We start from the raw sequence: 24,128 nt of genomic DNA, 5'->3' as shown, positions 1-24,128 counted from the left end.
AGCGACTGCCGGTCGCTGTCAGCCACCTTGGGCATCAAAGGTGGAGAGAGGAATCCGTATTTCCGTTGATAAATAAAACAGGGACGGGGACCAAGAAACACGGCCCTTCTTTGACAAAGACAGCTGCTTGTCGCCGTCCTGGTGCAGATGTCTCATTTTAAACCAACCGTGGGAGTGAATCAGGGGTTGAAGGGAGCAGGGCTGAGATTTTGCTTTAGAGCGGCATCAGGTTTTTCTAGCGGCACGGAGGTAAGTGCTGGAGATGGTCTCTAAGCAGTGGCAGCCCAGCTTTAGCTTGAAGCGGGAGGCGGCAGTTGCTTCGGGCAGCAGATTCCCCTGTCTCCAGCACAGGTGATGTCGTTTTTGAAAGGGGGGGGGAGATGTCATTTTTGACATGTCAAGTACAGTGTCGAGCACTGTTTGCAATGGAGGGTCACCAGAACCCCTTAATGGAGAGCGATCAAGATGGGTAGCTGTCAGGATCCTGGTTAAATCAGTTCTCAACACCAGTCACTGCGAAGGAAGCTAACTTTTATTGAGACATTGATAGATACCATACTCGACACGAGCTGTTGTTAGGACTGAAGTTGAACGTGCAGAAGTTACGGATATAGTGTGTTCAAGTAAAGGCACTAAAGATCAGGAGCTAATCACCCACGAGAATTAACAGTCAACTACCCCCCCCCAGAGCATCCCTCCCGCCAAAACTAACAGTTGCCTACCCACCCACCCCAGACACGTAGCCTCTACATAGCAAGAGAAACAGAATAACAGACATTTGAGAAGCCAGGGCATTTGGCCCCACGAAGGTAACCAGCCTCTGGCACATCAGAGAGAGGGGAACCTCCTCTCTCAATGGCAGGTGAGCTGTAAAATGCATAGGGAGCCTGACAGTAGCCGTGTTAGTCTATCTGTAGCAGTAGAAATGAGCAAGAGTCCAGGGTCACCTTAAAGACTAACAAAATTTGTGGCAGGGGAGGAGCTTTCGTGAGTCACTGCCCACTTCTTCAGATCTGAAAAGATCAAGAGTCCAGGAGCACCTTATAGACTAACAGAATTTGTGGCAGGGTAGGAACTTTCATGAATCACTGCTCACTTTTTCAGATACAGCTAGAATGTGAGTCCATCTGTCTTAAATGTTGGAAAGTGGAGTGATTTCAGATGCCGAAGGACATTAGCAGGCATAGCCAATAGCAGGCTTGTCTTGAAGAAAGCTGTCCCAGGGTATCATAACAGTTCTCTTACAAAGGAATTTCAAAGGGAGATTAGAAAGAGAGACTGCTGAACTGCAACTGAGAATGAAGCTCACGACAATGCATCCACCTGGACTGGATCAAGACCTAGGTTTCCTATCTCGTTACCAATGCTGATTTCACCATGCCTACTACCCTTCTGCATATCACATAAAATCCAGTCATGCCTGCTATTGTAATTCACCAGCAACTGTCATTTGCCTGCTAATTCAGCATCTAGATTCAGCAAGAGTCCAGGAGCACCTTAAAGACTAACAGAATTTGTGGCAGGGGAGGAGCTTTCCTGGGTCTCTGCTCCCTTCTTCATATCTGAAAAGAACAAAAGTCCAGGAGCACCTTAAAGACTAACAGAATTTGTAGCAGGGTAGGAGCTTTCATTGAGTCACTGCTCACTTCTTCAGACATCAGGAAACCCAGCACTGCTCTAAAGCAGGTATCTGAAGAACTCGAGCAGAGACTCACAAAATCTCATGCCTTGCCACAAATTTTGTTAGTCTTTATGGTGCTACCAAGGAGCTGCGGTGGCTCAAGTGGTTAAGACGCTGAACTGCAGGCTGTGGAAGGTCGGTAGTTCAGCAGTTCAAGACCCGGGTGCCGCATGACGGAGTGAGCTCCCGTCTCTCGTTCCAGCTCCTGCCAACCTAGCAGTTCGAAAGCAAGAAATTGCAAGTAGATAAATAGGTACCACTTCGGTGGGAAGGTAACCGCGCTCCATGCACCTTGGTGTTTAAGTCATGCTGGCCACATGACCACGGAAACGTCTTCGGACAGCGCTGGCTCTTCGGCTTTGAAACAGAGATGAGCACCGCAACCCTAGAGTCGGACTCGACTGGCTTTCGAGCAAGGGAAACCTTTACCTTTACCTTTATGGTGCTACCAGGTTCTTGCTGTTTTCAGTTCTGAAGAAGTGACTGCAGTGACTCAGGAAAGCTCCTACCCTGCCACACATTTTGTTAGTCCTTAAGGCACTACTTGACCCTTGCTCTTTTCGACAGAACTCTGTGGGGAGAGATCCCTGTCTTACAGCCTTCGGTCCAGAACGTAGAGCTCTGGCGAACACATGAAGCTGCCTTATACTGAATCAGCCCTTTTTTGGTCCATCAAGGTCAGTATTGCCTACTCAGGCTGGCAGCTGCTCTCCGGGGTCTCAGGCAGAGGTCTTTCCCATCACCTCCTGCCTGGTCCTTTTTTAAAGTGGAGATTGCTGGGTGTCAGCTAATGCTGCCCTGGGTTGGAATGTTCTGTCTGAGGGATGTGCTCGTTTGCCTCCCCCTCTTCTTTCTCTTTGCTAATGCTTATCTTGCAGGTGTCCTTGAAGCTAGAGGGGCTTCTTCTCCTGGCTTCCTGCTGGGAATCTAACGGCTGAGTGTTTGCCCGTGTTTAGGCATGCTTGCTTATTGGCTTTGTAGTATCAGGGGGTCTCCTGTGAAGGGGGTATATCCCAAAAGCCCTGCGCTTCTCCCGCCATTCCTGACACAAGAGCTCGTGGTGTCTGAAGTACTATGTCTCTCAATAAACTGAATCTTCTGAAGACCTGGTGTTGTGTGATTGACTGGGAACCCTGACACTGGGAACTGAACCCAGAACGTTCTGCGTGCCCAGCAGATGTTCTACCAAGAAGCCACAGTCACTCCCCAAAATAAAGAGAACTCACCCTTCCCATTATGTGTTTAAAAAAGTCCTATTTTATATATAGCCAGGAAGAGGATACATCTGTATTGAATTCCTGAGGCTGCCATATTGAGTTCCTGAAGCTGGGGCCCCCTGGTCTATCAAGGCCAGTATTGCCTACTCATACTGGCAGCAGCTCTCCAGAGTCTCAGGCAGAGGTCTTTCACATCACCTACTAGGGGTGTGCAAAAAAAAAAAAAATCCGGCCCGATTCGGATTCGGACGAATCGGGCAGAATCAATTTCCACCGGCATAAAGACTCCTGCATGTCAATTTCGGCAGTACCAGCCATTCAGGAGTCTTTGGGCCAGCCGAATGTCAGTTTCAGCCCCATTATATCCTATGGGCCATTGAAGTCAATGGCGAAAACATAGGGTATATTCTGGGGGCTGGAGGGGAGGGGGTTTGAGGGAGAGGCTCCAAGCTCACAGGTTAGCTGCTGGAGTTTCTCCCCAAGATACCAACTAAATTCCAAGAGCATTGGACCAGGGGGTCCAATTCTACGGGCCCTCAAACAGTTTGCCCCTATCCCCTCCATTGTTCTCTATGGTGAGGAAAAAGTTGAGAACAATGGAGGGGATAGGGGCAACCTGTTTGATAGTGGATTTTCCCGGGTCCTTTTAAACTCCTCGTCTTTGGCTGACTGCTACGGGTTGCTGACGGGTGCGGGACGCTGGCCAGATGTGTCCGCTCGGTCGCCCCACTAAAACCCGGCTGGCATTTGTGAGTATCCCGTGGCAAATTCTGCGTGTGATTGGGGCCTTAGTTGTCCTTTTCTGCACTTTCCCCGATGTTATAATACCTTTCTTGCGGTGTGGGGACCTGAACTGTACACAGCTTTCCAAATGAGGCCGCACCACAGATGTATACATTTATAAAGTCCTGCACCTATGCTTAAAGGTTAATAAGCAATCCCAAAATGTTTCTGCCCTGCAGCGTGTCCCTGGTGGAATCAGACAAGGACCCAAGGTGGCCTCTCGGTTTTATCCAGCAGGCCTCCCCTTATGTCCTGACGTTCCGCCGCAGGTGATGTCTCCCAGATAGAGCCACGGCCCATATTTCAGTCCCGCACCTGTGCTTAAAGGTTAATAAGCAGCCCTACGAAGCTTCTGTGTGGCAGCGTGGGCCTGCCATGATCAGGCGAGAGGGATGAGTCATCCTGACGCGTGGCTGAGGTGGGAGACACGAGAGAGAAGCTAGCCGGCTGCCTGAACGGCTTCTGTGTATGAGCAATCCCGTGTGGGCCCGGCTGCATTCGCACATGTCCCCCTGGGCGACTCACCCAGCGCCTCTTCCTGATGCAGCCGCCCTCCTCGCCGACAAAAAGGCCCCAATGAAGCTCGCCTGCGTCTGTGAGTGGGAAGCCAGAGCTTGGTTTAGAACCGTGTTTCCCAAACTGTGGGTCAGGACCCAAAAGGGGGGTCGTGAAGCCTCTGGAAATGGCTCACAAGCCTGCTCTCCCTAGCGGCTGCCTCCGCCCTTTCGGCGTTTCACTTTGTGTTTCGGGAACCGAGATCTGACCCTGGAAACAGTGCCTTCCGTGTCCTATATTAGTTGGTAATGAATGCCCCATGCGTTATGTCTGGGGCAGTGATGCGCTGTGTTCCTGGTGCTTGGGGGGGCAACCGTGGGAGGGTCTGGAGTTCTGGCTCTGCTGGTGGACCTCCTGATGGCACCTGGGTGTTGGCCACTGTGTGACACAGGGTGTTGGACTGGAGGGGCCATTGGCCTGATCCAAAATGGCTTCTCTTACGTTCTTAAGAGCAGAAGTCCATCAGTGAGTATTAGCCACAAGGTATAGAGGGAGCGCTTTGTCTGGGGCAACAGTGGGATGCTCTGTATTTTTGGTGCTTGGGGGTTTCTGGAGTTCTGGCCCTGCTGGTGGACCTCCTGATGGCACCTGGGTTTTGGCCACTGTGTGACACAGAGCATTGTAATGGATGGGCCGTTCGCCTGATCCAACATGGCTTCTCTTATGTTCTTAATATTTTTTCTATTTTATTCCCTACCTATAGGAGAGCCAAGGTGGCGTAGTGGTTAAGAAGAGTGGTGGACTCTAATCTGGAGAACCGGGTTTGATTCCCCACTCCTCCACGTGAAGCTAGCTGGGTGACCTTGGGTCAGTCACAAGTTCTCTCAGAGCTCTCTCAGCCCCAAAAATAAGTCTAGCTCACTATAAAATAGAGCTAAAACAAGGCTGCCAGACAATCTTCAGATCTCCTGGCTATGCCACACACAATGCCATATGATGATAATAATAATAATAATTTTCTGCTTATACATGTTGATCTAGTGAAACATGTCCTGGTGAGAGCCAGTTTGATGTCATGGTTAGGAGTGCGGACTCTAATCTGGGAGAACCATGTTTGATTCTCTACTCCTCCACATACAGCTGCTGGTGTGACTCTGCATCAGTTACAAGTTCTTTCAGAGCTGTTCTGTCACAAAGAGTTCTCCAAAGAGCTCTCTCAGCCCACCAACTTTCCAGGGTGTCTGTTGTGGGGAGGGGAAGGGAAAGGAGGCTCTGAGGCTCCTTTGGGTAGTGAAGGGCGGGGTATAAATCCAATTTCTTCTTATCTTCTGGTGGTTAGTAGAGTAAGTTCCTTAGACTCTTAGGGGGAATTAGAGGGAGTAATGGAGAAAGAGTCAAAGGCCGGAATGTCACCTCCCTATGCAAAGGCTGCTTGTGTCAGACCGCCACTTGTTTGGGGTGCATAGTGTGGACAGCTGTGCCCTTTGTGTAGTTTGCTGGTTTCTCAAAAACATCTGGGTAGAAGAAGAAGAAGAAGAGATTGGATTTATACCCCACCCTTCACTACTTAAAGGTGTCTCAGAGCGGCTTACAAAACTCCTTTCCCTTCCCCTCCCCACAACAGACACCCTGTGAGGTAGGCGGAGCTGAGAGAGCTCTTGACAGAAACTGCTCTTTTTCAAGGACAGCTGTGCCAGAGTTATGGCTTGCCCAAGGTCATCCAGCCAGGTGCAAGTGGAGGAGTGGGGAATCAAACCCAGTTCTCCCAGATTAGAGTCCGCGCGCTTAACCACTACACCAAACTGGCTGTAGCCACTGTGCAAAACTGAATGGTGAGAACTAGACAAGTGTCAGCGTCATAGTTTGCCCAGGGAGCCAAAAAACCATGGGCCGACGCTGGATGGGTCACCATGCCAGGTAAATTTGGACTTGCGCTGTGTTGCCTTTAAGCTGAGTTAGTGTGAGCTAGCTCACAGTTTCTTAGCCTCCGGCTCACAGATTTTTGTCTCGGCTCAGGAAGGAGGGCTCCAGAGCAAACTCATTTACGCAGCAGCCAAATCGCTCGCTCACAGCTTTCATGCGGGTAGCTCACAAAGTAGAATTTCTTCTCACAAGACTCCACAGCTTAGAGGGAGTACTCGGTGCGGGTCCCCATAACGAAAAGGTGGAGAGTCCGGTGTTCCCTCTAAGCTGAGTTAGTGTGAGCTAGCTCACAGTTTTTCAGCCTCCGGCTTACACATTTTTGTCTTAGCTCATGAAGGGAGGGATCCAGAGTAACCTAATGTATGCAGTAGCCAAGTCGCTCACTCACAGCTTTGATGCCAGTCGCTCACAAAGTGGAATTTTTGCTCACAAGACTCCACGGCTTAGAGGGAACACTGGAGTCTGAGAAGAACCACTGCTTTACAAGGCAGGACTGCAGAGCACCCATGAGCTGTCCGTGGTGCTGATAAGGCACTTGAATGAGGGCGCTCTCCTTTTGCCACCACCACACCTCTGCTGCTTGGGATATTTCTGGCACCACTCGGCGGGCGCCTGTAAAGGTGTTGATGGGAGCCATGCTGGAATTGACATCGCCTGGACTTTTGCTTCATCCGCGGCCACAAGCGGGACACATCCTCCGACTCCGAACCAGTCAGTGATGGATACGTTACCCCCTCTCTCAACCAGACGTCAGTTCCCTTCCCACAGGAAGCAAGATACAGAACACCAAACCCCCCTGCCTCTATCGCCCTTTCTCCCTGCCCACTGCCTGTGACATGCTGCGTTGCTTGGTGGCGTCTCTGCAACAGGCGTGGGGTGTTTTTTTTGGTTTTGTTCTGTTCTTAAATACGGAATTCTGTGCAGCCGGGCCTGCGTTGACCCGCCTGCCCCGCTCTAAGACAAATCACAAAGTGTAAACAGCTGGCCGGGATTTAATTTCCTGTGGTCTAATAAGCAGCGTGATTAGAAGGAGCGAGCGCAGGCTCCCAGAGGCAGAGCAGGAAGATCACTGCCAAACAAGATTTAGCCAGCAAAACCCCCCCCCCCATAATGGGAGTTGAGGGACTTAATGCTGGCTCGGGCATGGCAGGATGGGAGACAATTCTCCAGGCAAATTCCCCTAGAGCGATGGATGTCGCTTCAACAGCGACTTGGGTGCAGCCTCTAGCACCTCAGTCAGGGGTCCCCAACCTTTTTGAGCTTGCGGACACGTTAGGAGTTCTGCCACAACATGGTGGGCACAGCCACAAAATGGCTGCCACATCCGGTTGCCAGGGCCTAGCTTTCCCGCAGCAGGGGGACTCCTGGCTTCTCGTCGGGAAGTCTCTGCCACGCGCACAAAGCGCGTGCTGCAGGATGACGTCATCGGTAGTGACGAGTACTCCCTCTAGGCTGAGTCAGTGTGAGCTAGCTCAGAGTTTTTTAGCCTCCGGCTCGCACCTTTCCGTCTTAGCTCAGGAAGGAGGGCTCCAGAGCAAACTAGTTTACGCAGCAGCGAAATCACTTGCCACCAACTTGAATGCCAGGAGCTCCCAAAGTCGGATTTCTGCTCACAAGATTCCACATCTTAGAGGGAGCATTGGTAGTGACATCATTGCGCTGGGGCCATTGTGCGGCGACGCACTAGCATTCGAGGTAATTCCCCAGGCAGATCCTGGGTAACCATAGAGTCCCCCCCAAAAAATGCCACAGCGTTGCTGTACGACAGCCCCAGCACGATGATGTCACTACCGGTGATGTCACTGCATCGGTGGCATCCCCATAGGATGCTGCTGTTCAGAGGTGGGGCTTCCCTCGCTGGCCAGTTGGCCGGCAGCTGATTGGGGAGCCTCAAAATTGGGGGATCCCGTGCCCCGACCCGGGGGATGGCAAGCAACCCTACTGCTGCAGGAGGCGGCACCAGCCACAAAAGGATCGCCACCGCTTAACTTCAATCACACCGTGCAGGTCCTTGTGCTGCAGTGGCAGCTGCTGCCCAAGCAACGCTTTTGAAGTATCTGCACAGCCAGTCAAATCTCCAGTGGCCAATCAGAAGCCTTGCCGGGCAAAAGCCCCGCCTGGCCCCACCTACTTCCTCAAAACACTTGGCAGGAGCCAGAAAGGGCACCACGTTGGGGGCCTCTGGCCTAAATAGCCAGACAGCTCTCCTTTGCAAGCGGGTTTCACCCTCGTGCTGTGGTTGACCAGGAATGTAAAAGGGTTGGCAGCTAGGGAACGAGGGAGGAGTCTGAAAAGGAAGAGCCAGTAGGAAACAGGGGGGGGTAGATGAGGGGGGATGGAAGGAGGAGTGGCCCAGAGGAATCCTGGGAAAAGGGAGAGGGCAGTGGGAGGAGTCTCCAAGAGAGCAGGGAGAATGAACGGGGTTGTAGCCGAAGGGAGAACCGGTGGGAATGACCCGTTTCGCCTGGATCTTGTTCAGCAGTGTGTAAGGGAGGATGTTTTAGTTTGGTGTAGTGGTTAAGTCTGCGGACTCTAATCTGGGGAAACTGAGTTTGATTCCCCACTCCTCCACTCGTAGCTGCTGGATCACCTTGGGCAAGCCATAGTCCTCTCAGAGCTGTCCTTGAAAAAAGAGCCGTTTCTGTCAAGAGCTCTCTCAGCCCCACCTACCTCACAGGGTGTCTGTTGTGGGGAGGGGAAAGGAAAGGAGTTTCCAAGCCACTCTGAGACTCTGAGTGAAGGGCGGGGCATAAATCCCATCTCCTCCTCCTCTTCTAAAAAGGCCGTGTTCCTGAGTTGCTTTGCTATATGTTCTGCCACATTCTATCCCTCTGCCACACAAAAATCCCTGCAAGCAGGGTGGAATTTTGCCTCAATGGGGGAAAAGTCAATGGAATTTTGGGTTTGTTTGTTTTTTTGCCCTGTGAGTTTTCCTCTCCTGTTTATAATCAGAATGTGTGTGTGTGTGTGTGTGTGTGTGCGTGTTAGTGGCTTGTACTTTGAGCACAGAGGAGGAGGAGGAGATGGGATTTATACCCCGCCCTTCCCTACCCAAAGGAGCCTCAGAGCGGTTTACAATTTCCTTTCTCTTCCCCTCCCCACAACAGACACCCTGGGAGGTAGGCGGGGCAAGTAGGAGATCAAGTAGGAGATCGGTTGATCAGTATTTGAACTGGTTTAACAATCATGCCAAAAGGACGCCGGGGAGTCACAGGTCTAGGCCGAGAGCTAGAGATCTCCACCAATATTTCTCCATAGCGCTGATAGGGCTGATGACTTCAGAGGTGGTGGAAAACACTGTCGAGTCACAGCCGATCTATGGCGACCCTGAAGGTTTTCCAGGCAAGAGACAAGCAGAGGCGGTTTGCCATTGCCTGCCTCTGCACAGCAACCCTGGACTTCCCTTGGTGGTCTCCCATCCAAGTACTCACCAGGGTTGACCCTGCTTAGCTTCTGAGATGTGTTGAGATCCGACTAGCCTGGGCTATCCAGGTCAGGACATGACTTCAGCGCCTGGAGTTTTTTTCGTTGCCCGGGCATGCTCTCCTGGAATGACCCGCGAGCCACTCCGTTGAGTGATATAAACTTAACGGGGAAACGCCGATCGTTCGTTGTGCAATGGCTGCCTTTATTGTTCACGGCACCGTGGCTGTTTTCATTGTACACTGTGCAACTGCTGCTTTCGAGACATGAATAAAAGAAGGTGTTTAAAAATTAAAACCCCAAAGATCATAACTGCCTGCCTTTTAAAAGGACCCAAGTGGAGATTTCATTTTAAACTGTTCCGGGCAGAAAGACCGGAAAACTCTGAAATGGATCCATTCCTTCCTTCGTCCAATCCTGGCCTTCAACAACTCTTCTGTTACAGCTGGCTAGTTACCATTAATGTTTGTACAGTTAATTTTTTCCCCCGGTTGCCGGAGATGGAAGTCTTCCAATGACCACATCGGCACTCGGGAGCTTGAAACCCTGTCCCCTAACTAATGACGCCAAGTGGATGGCTTTAAAAGAGGGTGCGGCAGATGCAGGGAGAACAGATCCATCAGTGGCTACTAGTCATAATGGCTACGGGAACCTCCATATTCAGAGGCAATTGACTGCTAAATCCCAGTGCTGGGAAGCAGCATCAGCGGGAGGCTTTGGGCCTCGATACCCTGTTCGTTGGCCCTCTAAGGCAACTGGTGTGAAACAGGATGCTCGGCTAGATGTTCAAATCCATTAGGGAGGGACTGTGGCTCAGTGGTAGAGCATCTAAGAACATAAGAGAAGCCCATGTTGGATCAGGCCAATGGCCCATCCAGTCCAACACTCCGTCACACAGTGGCCAAAAATACCAGGTGCCACCATGAGGTCCAGCAGTGGGGCCAGGACACCAGAAGCCCTCCCACTGTTGACCCCCCCCCAAGCACCAAGAATACAGAGCATCACTTGCCCCAGCCTGTGATTTCCTATCTATACCTTGTGGCTAACAGCCACTGATGGACCTCTGCTCCATATGTTTATCCAATTCCCTCTTGAAGCCATCCATGCTTGTAGCTGCCACCACCTTCTGTGGCAGTGGATTCCACTTTGCATGCAGGAAGTCCCAGGTTCAGACCCCGGCATCTCCAGTTAAAAGGATCAGGTAGTACATGATGGGGAAAGACCTTGATCTAATACCCTCTCTTGATCTAATACCGCCTCTCCCGGTATACCCCCCCCAAGAGCATTATGCACAGCTGATAAGAACTTGTTTGTGGTCCCAGCCCAAGAGATACCCAGCTGTCCTCGGCCATGGCCAGGGCTTTCAGTGCCCTGGCCCCAACCTGGTGGAACTCTCTGCCGAGTAACATGCATGCCCTGCGGGGCCGGACACAGTTCCTCAGGGCCTGCAAGGCACAAATGTTCCGCCAGGTGTTTGGCCGAGGACAGCAAGGGTGTCCATCTGGATGGCACTGTCCCTCCCTTCCCCCACAAGGTGGCAGCACTCTGACCGCCATCGGTTGAAATTGAACTGTTTGAGTTTTATTGTAAATCTTTAATGTTTTTATCTCATATGATATGTTGGTTTTACTGTGCTGTTATACACCGCCCTGAGCCCTGCTTGCAAGGAATGGGTGGTATAAAAGTTGAATACATGAATGAATGAATACCCTGGCCCAGTGGTAGAGCCTCTGCTTTGCATGCAGAAGGTCCCAGGTTCAATCCCCAGAATCTCCAGTTAAAAGGATTAGGCAAGTAGGTGATGGGAAAGACCTTGACCTGAGACCCTGGCTCAGTGGTAGAGCCTCTGCTTGGCATGCAGAAGGTCCCAGGTTCGATCCCCGGCATCTCCAGCTAAAAGGACCAGGCAGGAGGTGATGGGAAAGACCTTGACTTGGGATCCTGGCTCAGTGGTAGAGCCTCTGCTTGGCATGCAGAAGGTCCCAGGTTCAATCCCCAGAATCTCCACTTAAAAGGATTAGGCAAGTAGGTGATAGGGATGTGCATTCGGTTCGTCCGAACCGAATGCGCCCCCGAAAATGGCACATTCGGACCGCTTTCGGGCTGCTGCAGGCCGATTCAGATTCAGATTCAACTGGCTTGAGATAACAGATCAACTCTCACCACTAGTGGCTATTGACTTCCGATAACCGTAGCTCTGATAGGAGCAGATATTTTAGAACAATGGTCCGAAGATAACTAAACATAAACTGATTTGGGAACTGGACTGGTTTGTCTACAGGGAGAAAATTAAAAGCTAAACAGAACAAAGGGATTTTTGTTGTTGTTGTTCTTTGTACAGTTACATAAGAACATCAGAAGAGCCCAGCTGTGGTCCATCTAGTCCAGCATCCAGTCTCACACAGTGGCTAACCAGTTCCTCCGGAGGGCCAACAACAGGGCATGGAGGCCAAAGCCTTCCCCTGATATTGCCTCTTGGCACTGGTATTAAGAGGTCTGCTGCCTCTGATCATGGAGGCTCACCTCAGTTACCAGGACTAGTAGTAATTCTCTCCTCCATTAATCTGTCTAATCCACTTTTGAAGCCCGCTGTGCCTGTGGCCATCCCTCCATCGTTTGACAATGAATTCCACAATCGACAGTGGTCCATCTAGTCCAGCATCCAGTCTCACACAGTGGCTAACCAGTTCCTCCGGAGGGCCAACAACAGGGCATGGAGGCCAAAGCCTTCCCCTGATATTGCCTCTTGGCACTGGTATTAAGAGGTCTGCTGCCTCTGATCATGGAGGCTCACCTCAGTTACCAGGACTAGTAGTAATTCTCTCCTCCATGAATCTGTCTAATCCACTTTTAAAGCCCGCTGTGCCTGTGGCCATCCCTGCATCGTTTGACAATGAATTCCACAATCGAATCACTCGCTGAGTAAAGAAAGAATTCCTTTGGTCTGTCCTGAATCTCCTGGATGTGTATTTCATTGTGTGCCCTTGGGTTCTAGTATTTGTGGAGAAACCGTTCTCCCTAACCACTCTTTCTGCTCTGTGCATAATGCTCTAAATGTCTATCATGCCTCCCCCCGCCCCCCGACTCTTCAGCCTTTCGTCTTAAGGAAGGTGCGCCAACCCCTTAATCATCTCAGTTGCCCTCTCCAGTACTTTTCCCAGCCCCGTAAATGTCCTTTTTGAAATACAGTCAAGTGTAGAAGGAGAAAACCAATGAACGCATAAGAAGATCATTGACAATCCCGGCGTCGTGAAGTGGGCATTTTGCTTTCCCCCCGTAAGGCAAGAATTGGAGGGACCTGATTAAAAAAAAAATAGGGTAGGTTTGATCAGACAAACCGAAGTTGCTGTCATCCGTATTTCATGCCGTGCACACGCACGCACACAAAGGTGTTCAGTGGCATGTTTTGAACTCCAATAGGATAAGTGACTTTTTAAAAGAGGATTAGTCATGTTCACGGAGGGAAAACAATCAGCTGTGGAGGGAAAACAATCAGCTGTGGATGTTTTATTCATGCCACCTCCGTTTCTGGTGCAGCAACTGCAAAAGATACCCACACAGAGCAGGCATCTGCTGAGTCAGACCCTTGGTTTATCAGGGTAAGTATTGTTTACTCTGACTGGCAGCTGCTGTTCGGGGTCTCAGCGGGGCATCTTTCGCATGAACTGCTACCTGGTCCTTTTAACTGGAGATGCCCAGGGATTGAACCTGGGGCCTCCTGCATGCAACCTGGATGCTCTTCCATTGAGCCAGGGTCTCAGGTCAAGGTCTTTCCCATCATCTACTACCTGGTCCTTTTGATTGGAGGTGCCAAGTACTGAACCAGAGATCTTCTGCATGCCAAGCAGAGGCTCTACTGCTGAGCCAGAGTTCCAGGTCAAGGTCTTTCCCATCACCTACTATCTGGTCCTTTTAACTGGTGATGCCAAGTACTGAACCAGAGATCTTCTGCATGCAAAGCAGAGGCTCTACCTCTGAGCCAGAGTTCAAGGTCTTTTCCATCACGTACTACCTGGTCCTTTTAACTGGAGATGCCAAGTACTGAACCAGAGATCTTCTACATGCAAAGCATAGTACATGCAAAGCAGAGGCTCTACCGTTGAGCCAGAGTTCCAGGTCAAGGTCTTTCCCATCCCCTCCTACCTGGTCTTTTTAACTGGAGAAGCTGGCGACTGAACCAAGGACTTTCTGCATGCAAAGCAGAGGCTCTACTGCTGAGCCAGAGTTCCAGGTCAAGGTCTTTCCCATCCCCTCCTACCTGGTCTTTTTAACTGGAGAAGCTGGCGACTGAACCAAGGACTTTCTGCATGCAAAGCAGAGGCTCTACTGCTGAGCCAGAGTTCCAGGTCAAGGTCTTTCCCATCCCCTCCTACCTGGTCTTTTTAACTGGAGAAGCTGGCGACTGAACCAAGGACTTTCTGCATGCAAAGCAGAGGCTCTACTGCTGAGCCAGAGTTCCAGGTCAAGGTCTTTCCCATCCCCTCCTACCTGGTCTTTTTAACTGGAGAAGCTGGCGACTGAACCAAGGACTTTCTGCATGCAAAGCAGAGGCTCTACTGCTGAGCCAGAGTTCCAGGTCAAGGTCTTTCCCATCCCCTCCTACCTGGTCTTTTTAACTGGAGAAGCTGGCGACTGAACCAAGGACTTTCTGCATGCAAAGCAGAGGCTCTACTGCTGAGCCAGAGTTCCAGGTCAAGGTCTTTCCCATCCCCTCCTACCTGGTCTTTTTAACTGGAGAAGCTGGCGACTGAACCAAGGACTTTCTGCATGCAAAGCAGGTGTTCTGTCTATCGGCCCTTCCATTGCTGACCATCAGGGGTCATTTCGTAGAAAAAGAGGTGCAGGAGCTCATTAGCATAACTCATTCGCATAACTCATTTGCATATGCCACACCCCCTGACATCACCGGAAGTGTACAATATACAATGGGTACAGCAATATAGAGTAACAAGTAATGGAAAATTGCTGCAAACGTGCACACAAATAGATAACAATAATACAAGCACTTAAACTTGTGATGCTCTCATGTTGTTTTAATCCTTGTTTTCAGCAAAAAAGCGCCAACCAGACACAGCAGTGGCGTGGAGACGAGCGGACCACGAACCCCCCGAGCAAAGACTGTTTGTCCGATGGAAGTTTATCTTTGATACTGTATGCTGTGAGCCACTGAGGAAGCATTTGGGATTTGGGATTTCCAGTTTGTGGGGAGTGGTGTGTGAAGACCATGGAAGATTGAGATTTTTGACAGGGAATTGTATTGAAGCGAACGGCTTTGCTCGGGGGGTTCGTGGTCCGCTCGTCTCCACGCCACTGCTGTGTCTGGTCGGCGCTTTTTTGCTGAAAACAAGGATTAAAACAACATGAGATGGAATTCACTGCCACAGGAAGTGGTGGCGGCTACAAGCATGGACGGCTTCAAAAGGGAATTAGATAAGCATATGGAGCAGAGGTCCATCAGTGGCTATTAGCCACAAGGTATAGATAGGGGCTCTGGGGCAAGTGATGCTCTGTCTTCTTGGTGCTTGGGGGGGTCAACAGTGGGAGGGCTTCTAATGTCCTGGCCCCACTGGTGGACCTCCTGATGTCACCTGGTATTTCTGGCCACTGTGTGATACAGAGTGTTGGACTGGATGGGCCATTGGCCTGATCCAACATTGGCTGCTCTTATGTTCTTATGTTCTTACGCGCAAGATCAGCAAGGAGACAAATTGCACGCCTCCCGTCTGGTAATGGGAGCAACCCCTAAGGGTCAACCAAACCGTCCAGTTGTTAACGGGACTGACTTGGAGGCAAGGTTATGTGTCAGCAAAAAATAAATCAAGAACACGCTGAAGATGTCCGGCCTTCTTCTTTTCTAAACAACAAAGATCTGGCCTTCTGATACATTGCCTTGCCCTTTGGAACCGGCTTTCCCTTGCTCAGCAGTCTGGTCAACGATTCTACCAACCTCAGCAGAAGATGCTTTCCAGACCTGAACTCAAGGGAAAGGACTTTAAGTTCCACATAAAATTTGTTGCTAGAGGTGGCAGGTAGCCCTGTGTATCCAAAGCAAAATCTTAAGAGCGTAGCCCAAGATCTATTTTCCCCTTCTCCTATCCTTTGAAAAACATCCAATCTGATTATTTAAAGTTCTTGACACCTTGAACGCTTTGGTACCATTTTGGTTGGTTGCAATAAAGAGAAGAAGAAGAGAAGAGATTGGATTTATACCCTGCCCTTCACTACCCGAAGGACTCTCAGAGCAACTTACAATCCCTTTCCCTTGCCCTCCCCTCAACAGACACCCTGTGAGGTAGGTGGGGCTGAGAGAGCTCTCCCAAGAGCTGTCCTTGAGAGAACAGCTCTGAGAGAACTTGTGATGGACCCAAGGTCACACCAGCAGCTGCATGTGGAGGAACGGGGAATCAAACCCGGTTCTCCCAGATTAGAGTCCGCACTCTTAACCACTACACCAAACTTATAAAGGTATTCTAAGAGAACTCCAGAGCCAAAGATATGCATGAAAATCTGTTTCAGGTCATTATTTCAGGCTCCTGGAATGCTATTAGGAATCCAGGTTTGTTACTGAAACAAAACGATTGTTTGCCAAAAAATCCATGTTGTTTCAAATTTGAGTGTTTACCAAGCCCACAGGAGCATGCACATCTGTTTGCTGTCCTGGAATACAGGCAGAGTAAGGCAACACAGCTAGATTAGAGTCAAGAGTCCGGTCCAGGAGTCAAATACCAGTTTAGCATCCGTCAGAGTTCATAGAACATGGAATTCACTGTCACAGGAAGTGGTGGCAGCTACAAGCATGGACGGCTTCAAAAGGGAATTAGATAGGCATATGGGGCAGAGGTCCATCAGTGGCTATTAGCCACAAGGTATAGATAGGGGCTCTGGGGCAAGTGATGCTCTGTCTTCTTGGTGCTTGGGGGGGTCAACAGTGGGAGGGCTTCTAATGTCCTGGCCCCACTGGTGGGCCTCCTGATGGCACCTGGTATTTTTGGCCACTGTGTGACAGAGTGTTGGACTGGATGGGCCTTCGGCCTGATCCAACATTGGCGTCTCTTATGTTCTTATGGGTTGTTCAGGAAACCAGAGTCATTAATCAGCAAGATTCAGGCAAGTCCAAAAAGCAGAGTCAAGGGTCAGTCCAAAGGTCACAGGAGGCAGAGTCCAGAATTGTGATTGTGAAGTTCACAGGGTTGTATCTTCCCCAATCTGCAGTTCTCCAGGTCTGACTTACATAGGCATTCCTTAACAAGCCTGATTTCCAGCTACCAGCTTGGAGGTGCTCCTGCACTTACTCAAAACTGCTATCATTAGGCAGCTGGCGCCGAGCCAAGAGGTGAGCACTCTGCCTGCATGTCCTTAAGTCTTCCTGGAGCCTTTCCCTTCGCTGTTCAATTAATGAAGAGTACTTTCCTGCTGCTGTGCTTCAGCTACTTTAGAGGTGTGCCTGGGTGGGTCAAGGTCAGCTGCCGGCAATGAATCTTGAGGCTCCTGTATCTCTATTTCCCTAACTTTAGCTGCTTCAGAGCTGGCTGCATGTGGCTCCTCGACCCCTGAGGAGTCTTCAGCCACACTGGACTCAGGCTGGTCAAGCTGGCCCATGACACTTGCCATGTTGTTCTTTGATTCTGCTTGTTTCCCTGGGCCGTGGCATTCTTCCAACCAATTGGCATGGGTCCAGCATTCCCACTCAATCACTTTTGCAGAAAAGCTGCAGAGAGGGAATGCAGTGCACATGCACAGAAATGAGCTACTTTTGGGGAATGCCTGGTAAAACCTATGTGGTAAGAACACTTTGCTTCATGTGGCTGAGATTCTGGGAATGTGGAGATGAGAGGGAGGGCTGCATTCCATGCAGTTGTGGTGGCATTATGTGCCATGATGGCTGCGTGGGAGACCCTCTAATTGGTTGTGCATTGAAAAGGATGCCATCTGCAGTGTGTGTGTGTAAAAAACGGTCCTGAAAATCTAGAACACAAAAAGACAGGGTGGATTCAAAACTGAACCTGTAATCCCCCTACCTGAAACAAAGCAATCACGATAATCTTTTGATTCCTGAAGCCCAGATTTGAAACTGTAGTGAAATTTTTCTCAGTCCATACCCTTAGTGTTCATCAGCACTGCCACATGGGATTTGTAGTGCATCCGCCTAAATAGCTGTGTAATAATTCCATGATGGCAATTAGACTAAGCTAGACAGTTAGGAATAGGAGTTAGGCATTGAGCGGGAGTTTGGTGCGTGTTTCCACTTGGCTTGCCCTTCTGTTGCATCTGCAGTAGCTGAGCTCAAGCTTCAGTTCCCACATGACTTTCTTCTCTGTGTGTGTGTTATATGCTTCTGACTTATGGCTACCCTATGAATTGGCCTCCAAAATATCCTATCTGAGCCTTGCTCAGATCTTGCAAACTGTGGGCCGTGGCTTCCTTGATTGAGTCAATTCATCTCATACCAAGCATCAATGATGGCAATTGATGGAGCCATATTTCACCATGATGGATCTTTGACTTTCCTACCAAGCATCAATGATGGCAATTGAGGGAGCCATATTTCACCATGATGGATCTTTGAAATCTGATGTTCAGATCCTCTGCTTTGGACTAAAGGGAAATAAAGAGTAGTGTATGTTTTGGGGAGGGACACAGCTCAGTGGAAGAGCCTCTACTTGGTACGCAGGAGGTCCCAAGTTCAATCCCCGGCAATTCCAGTTAAAAGGTCCAGGCAGTAGGTGATGTTAAAGACCTCTGCCTGAGACCCTGGAGAGCCACAACCAGTCTGAGTAGACACTGCTAATGTTGAGGCACCAATGGTCTGATTCAGTATAAGGCAACTTCATATTCAGGAAACATTTCCATCACCACTGGGGGGGGGATAAAATCTTATCTTGCTACTAGACATACATGATTAAAAGCTGGAGATTCCAGCTCAGAGTTTGCAACTCCTGGAAAGCTTCAGTGCATGCATTTTCATGTAAATAAATGAGCCTCTAAAATTAAATAATGCACAAGCAAGCATCCTAGAATTACAGAGCATAAAGATTTCAGCGTTTCTATCCTACACTGCCTTCCGTTTCTCATTCTGCTTCAAATAATTCACATAATGAAGGCTAGTAAACTAGTTGTCTTTAGTATTTATTTTTCACTTTGCTTACTCAGATCCTCAAAACGGAAGCCCTTTTTATCTTTTTATTATGTGTGGCCCTTCTCTCTTATTTTAAAAAAATAAAAAAGAACTCCAAAACAAGCAAAAATAGAAAATGCTGATGGTGCCTCTCAAGTGATTCACTGTAGGTTGGGATGCAGGGCACCAGTTGAATCTAAATACTCAAAAATATTGCCCAATCCTCCCATTGAAGACCAATAATATGACCCAGTGTTCCAGTTAAAGACCACAGTACTAATCAATGTAGCCCAACCCTCCAGTTGAAGATCAAGGCACTAAGCAATATGGCCCAGCCCTCCAGTTGAAGATCAAGGTACTAAATATGACCCAGTGTTCCAGATGAAGACCACAGTACTAAGCAATGTAGCCCAATGCTCCAGTTCAAAACCAAGGTACTAAGCAATATGGTCAACATTCCAAATGAAGACCAAGATACTAAGTAATATGGCCCAATCCTCCAGTTGAAGACCAAGGTACTAAACAATATGGCCCAATTCACCAGTTGAAGACCATGGCACTAAGCAATATGGTTCAACCCTCCAGTTGAAGACCAAGGTACTAAAACAATATGACCCAGCATTCCACTTGAGGACCACAGTACTAAGCAATACGGCCCAACCCTCCAGTTGAAGACAAAGGTACTAAGCAATACGGCCTAACCCATCAGTTGAAGACCAAGGCACTAAGCAATATGCTTCAACCCTTCATTTGAAGACCAAGGTATTAAGCAGTATGGCCCATCCCTCCAGTTGAAGACCAAGGTACTAAGCAGTATGGTCAACATTCCAGTTGAAGGCCAAGGTACTAAGCAATATGGCCCAATATTGCAGTTGAAGACCAAGGCACTAAACAATATGGCCCAGCCCTCCAGTTGAAGATCAAGGTACTAAATATGACCCAGTGTTCCAGATGAAGACCACAGTACTAAGCAATGTAGCCCAATGCTCCAGTTCAAAACCAAGGTACTAAGCAATATGGTCAACATTCCAAATGAAGACCAAGATAGTAAGCAATATGGCCCAATCCTCCAGTTGAAGACCAAGGTACTAAACAATATGGCCCAATTCACCAGTTGAAGACCATGGCACTAAGCAATATGGTTCAACCCTCCAGTTGAAGACCAAGGTACTAAAACAATATGACCCAGCATTCCACTTGAGGACCACAGTACTAAGCAATACGGCCCAACACTCCAGGTTGAAGACAAAGGTACTAAGTAATACGGCCTAACCCATCAGTTGAAGACCAAGGCACTAAGCAATATGCTTCAACCCTTCATTTGAAGACCAAGGCATTAAGCAGTATGGCCCATCCCTCCAGTTGAAGACCAAGGTACTAAGCAGTATGGTCAACATTCCAGTTGAAGGCCAAGGTACTAAGCAATATGGCCCAATATTGCAGTTGAAGACCAAGGCACTAAACAATATGTTTGAACTCAGCAGCTGAAACCAAGGTACTAAATAATACAGCTGTGTGGCAGGAGTAAACCCATCTCAGGAATGCTGACATTTGTCACAAGTCTAATGAGCAGACCATCTCAGTTGATAGAACCTTCCGGCCTGTTAGCGCTTTGCCTTTCCGAGCCAGGCTAATAACGTGCTCCATTATATTATTTGATTTAAATTCCCTCTGATTGTCTGTTCAATTAATTGCGTACCCCTACGCCGCACATTAGAGCAAAAGCTCATCAATTACATCTCCTGTGCTCATCTCCTCTTTTACGTCGCAATGCAAATATTTTTTTGAGGAAAAAAATGAAAAGAACTATTAGGAGCTGGTTACCATATGTTAGAAAAGCTATTAAGATCCCAATGCATTTATTTTTTATTTTTTTAAAAGATTCCCTCCCGGGATGAAGAGGCATTATCCACAAATGCACTGAGCTCTGTCAGCTTTTATGATTTTTTTTTTGTAAAAAACCCCAAAAGCCCATATAAGGCACATTTTCAATCACATTTGCTTCATGCGCCGGGCTTGCACTGTTGGCTTTGCTCTTTTATTATTTCTCATTGCTGTGGCACTGCCCTCAGTTTCGCGGCATCAAAAAGAAGCACTCCATGATGCTCCGATTGAAAGGGTGCTCCCTGTCTCCTTCCCTTTGAAAGGAGATGAGATATTTGAAGGAATTCTTCACAGTTCAGATGAATTTGCTCCGGGCGCATTCGAAGCGGTGGCTGGAAAGCCGTCTTCTTTTCTGAGAAGCTGCCCCCTCCATTTGACTGTGCCGTAGAATGTCTCCATCTACTGGGCGTCAGGGGTAACGCAACTGCAAGCCACTCTAGGAGTTGGTACTTGGCAGGGGTTTGCTTCCCACCCACCTTCTAGGAATGTGATAGTCTAAGGGGTGTTTCGGTTGCAAGATAAACAGTGGGGGGGATACTCCAAAGACAGCACATTTGGAAGTGGAAAGCTGGGTAATGGTTTCTCCGTGGTACATTCTATCTTGGGTTTTAGGTCATTGTCTTCAGTGATGAAGTATATATGAACGCATGAAGCCGCCTTATGCTGAATCAGACCCTCGGTCCATCAAAGTCAGTATTGTCTACTCAGTCTGGCAACAGCTCTCCAGGGTCTCAGGCAGAGGACTTTCATGTCACCTACTGCAAGTTCTGTTAACTGGAGAGGCCAGGGATTGAACCGGGGACCTTCTGCACGCCATGCCAGTGCTCTGTCACTGAGCCACGGCCCCTCATACGTTGCATGCATGAAAGCCCATGTTTAATCTCAAGCATGCCCAGTTAAAGGATGGCATGTTCTGGGAAAGGCTAATGTCAAAGACATTCTTCATTCATTCATTCATTCATTCATATATTTATGGAATGCAAGTATTTATGTATTTATGGAATTTATATGTCGCTCTCCACAGGTCAGCTCAAAGTGGCTTACAAGTAAAAACAAGGACATAAATGATCAATGACATGAATGATCAATATTAAATACAACATAGTATTAAATACAACATAAATTATCAATATTAAAAACAATCCATGAGCATAAAAACAGTATGGAATAACTATTGAACTGCCTTTAAAATATCCATAAAGCGGGTTAAAAGCAGGTCATGAGACAACTAAAAAAAAGACTTCTCCTTGTTTTAAAGTCTGGGTTACAAGAAAAGGTTTGGCCTGGCACCTAAGAGACAACATGATAGACACAAGAATAAGGAGAAGGAGAAGAAGAAGAAGAAGAAAAAGAAGAAGAAGAGGAGGAGATTGGATTTATACCCCGCCCTTCACTACCCAAAGGTCTCAGAGCAGCTTACAAACTCCTTTCCCTTCCCCTCCCCACCACAGAGTAAAAGAAGAAGAAGAGGAGATTGGATTTATACCCTGCCCTTCACTATCCGAAGGAGTCTCAGAGCGGCTTACAAACTCCTTTCCCTTCCCCTCCCCACAACAGACACCCTGTGAGGTCGGTGGGGCTGAGAGAGCTCTGACAGAAACTGCTCTTTTTCAAGGACAGCTCTTATCAGAACTACAGCTTGCCCAAGGTCATCCAGCCAGGTGCAAGTGGAGGAGTGGGGGAATCAAACCCGGCTCTCCCAGATTAGAGTCTTAACCATGACACCAGACTGGCTCTCTAGGTGAACCTCAGGGGGGAGGGCATTCCAAAGGAGAGGCGCCACCACTGAGAAGGCCCTGCTCTCGTTACCAACTGCCTCACTTCCGTAGGTCGGGGCACGGAGAGCAGGGCTTGGGAAGAGGATCTTAACTGGCAGGCTGGGCAATAGGGGAGGAGGCGGTCCTCCCAGAGCCCTAGCCCCACGCCATACAGGCCTTTTAAGGGGAAAAACAAGCACTTTGAATTGTGCCTGGTACCCAGAGCAGGGATATTACTTGGATGGGAGGCCACCAAGGAAGCCCAGGGTTGCTGTGCAGAGGCAGGCAAACGGCAAACCCCCTCTGTTTGCCTCCTGCGTTGAAAAGCCTACAGAGGCTGTGACTTGGCAGCCGTTTCTGCCAGCAAGACAGCCCTGACCTGGGTGGGCCAGGCTAGCCGGATCTTGTTCGATCTCAGAAGCTAAGCAGGGTTGGCCCTGGTTAGTCCTTGGATGGGAGACCACCAAGGAAGCCCAGGGTTGCTATGCAGAGCCAGGCAATGGCGAGCCACCTCTGTTCGTCTCTTGCCTTGAAAACCCTGGGGTGCCAAAAGTCAGATGCAGCTTGATGACACTTCACACACACACAAACACACAGAGTTGTGTTTACACACAAGCTCAGTCAATATGGCCTCCATTTGAAATAGAATTACAACATTTCAATGTTCGACTAATGCACTTTGGGGAGGGGGAAAAGCTATGGAGCCTCATACAATTGCCACCGTTGGGGTCTCAGCAGGTCGTCACCCAGCTCTGCCCGACACAGGCAGATCTCACTCATGACAGATATCGCTCTTTTGGCAAGAGTGATATCCCCCCCCATATCCAGCCCCCAAGAGCAGGGGTCATTTCCTGCAGGAGCGCACAGGAGCGGAGCTCCGGCAGTAAAGAGCCCAGGGGGCGGGCACATGCAACAAGCCCCGCCCCCTGCTCCCAGCAGCCCTCAGTCAGAGCAAGAAGCAGCCAGGTAAGCTGCAGAGCCCCCCCCCGGCCCCCCAGTCCAAAACAGTCCAGTGGCACCTTTAAGACCAAGTTTTATTCAGGTACAAGCTCTCCCTCCTCTGTGAGGGCAGATCTGCACGCCCCCCCCCAATAGCTAGCAATCCAAAACAGTCCTGTGGAGCCTGAGTGGTGGGTGTTGCCTTCTGACACACTTCCGGTGATGTCAGGGGGTGTGGCATATGCAAACAAGTCATGCTAATGAGCTCCTGCACCTCTTTTTCTACAAAATGACCCCTGGTCTTTCGTGACATTCCCGTCAGGACTCGCACTGCCACATTCTGGATCAATTGGTGTTTCTGGGAAAGTCTCATTTGGGGGTGGAGCCTGAGGGGACGGGGCTTGGGAAGGAGGAGGGGCTTCAGTGGTGCACAATGCCACATAATCGATCTTCCAAAGCGGCCATGTTCTCCAGGGGAACTGATCTCTGTTGCCTGGAGATCCGTTGTAATCCCAGGAGATCTCCAGCCACCACCTTGAGGCTGGCAGCTTGAAATGAGAGCTACCAATGGCTGAAACGAGAGCATGGGTTCTACCAGAGCCGGTTCCAGATTCTGGAGAGCCCTGGGAAGAGAGTGCCCAGGTCTCCTCTCCTATGAGCGCCACCAGGACTCCTGCTTGTGCCGTCCTTCCAGCCCACAAGAGAAGAAGAGAAGGGATTGGATTTCTACCCTGCCCTTCACTACCCAAAGGAGTCTCAGAGCGGCTTACAAACTCCTTTCCCTTCCCCTCCCCACAACAACAGACACCCTGTGAGGTAAAAGAAGAAGAGATTGGATTTATACCCCGCCCTTCACTACCCAAAGGAGTCTCAGAGCGGCTTACAAACTCCTTTCCCTTCCCCTCCCCACA

At 49.3% G+C, this 24,128-nt stretch overlaps 1 protein-coding gene across 1 annotated transcript in view; it reads left to right on the top strand.

Moving 5' to 3' along the window:
- Positions 1-4,185: 4,185 nt before the first annotated feature.
- The window catches only part of LOC107114257 (chromosome unknown open reading frame, human C15orf59), a 26,203-nt gene continuing 6,260 nt past the window's right edge, over positions 4,186-24,128 (top strand). Inside the window, exons 1-3 of the mRNA XM_015415699.1 lie at positions 4,186-4,276; positions 13,060-13,121; positions 14,573-14,680. Of these exons, the coding sequence (XP_015271185.1) occupies positions 4,186-4,276; positions 13,060-13,121; positions 14,573-14,680 (261 nt within the window). The remainder of the gene's footprint in view (positions 4,277-13,059; positions 13,122-14,572; positions 14,681-24,128) is intronic.

The sequence above is a fragment of the Gekko japonicus genome, unplaced genomic scaffold, assembly GCF_001447785.1.
Source record: "Gekko japonicus isolate JY-2015 unplaced genomic scaffold, Gekko_japonicus_V1.1 scaffold4294, whole genome shotgun sequence".
NCBI classification, from domain to species: domain Eukaryota; kingdom Metazoa; phylum Chordata; class Lepidosauria; order Squamata; family Gekkonidae; genus Gekko; species Gekko japonicus.
This window is presented reverse-complemented; position numbering and strand designations above follow the sequence as displayed.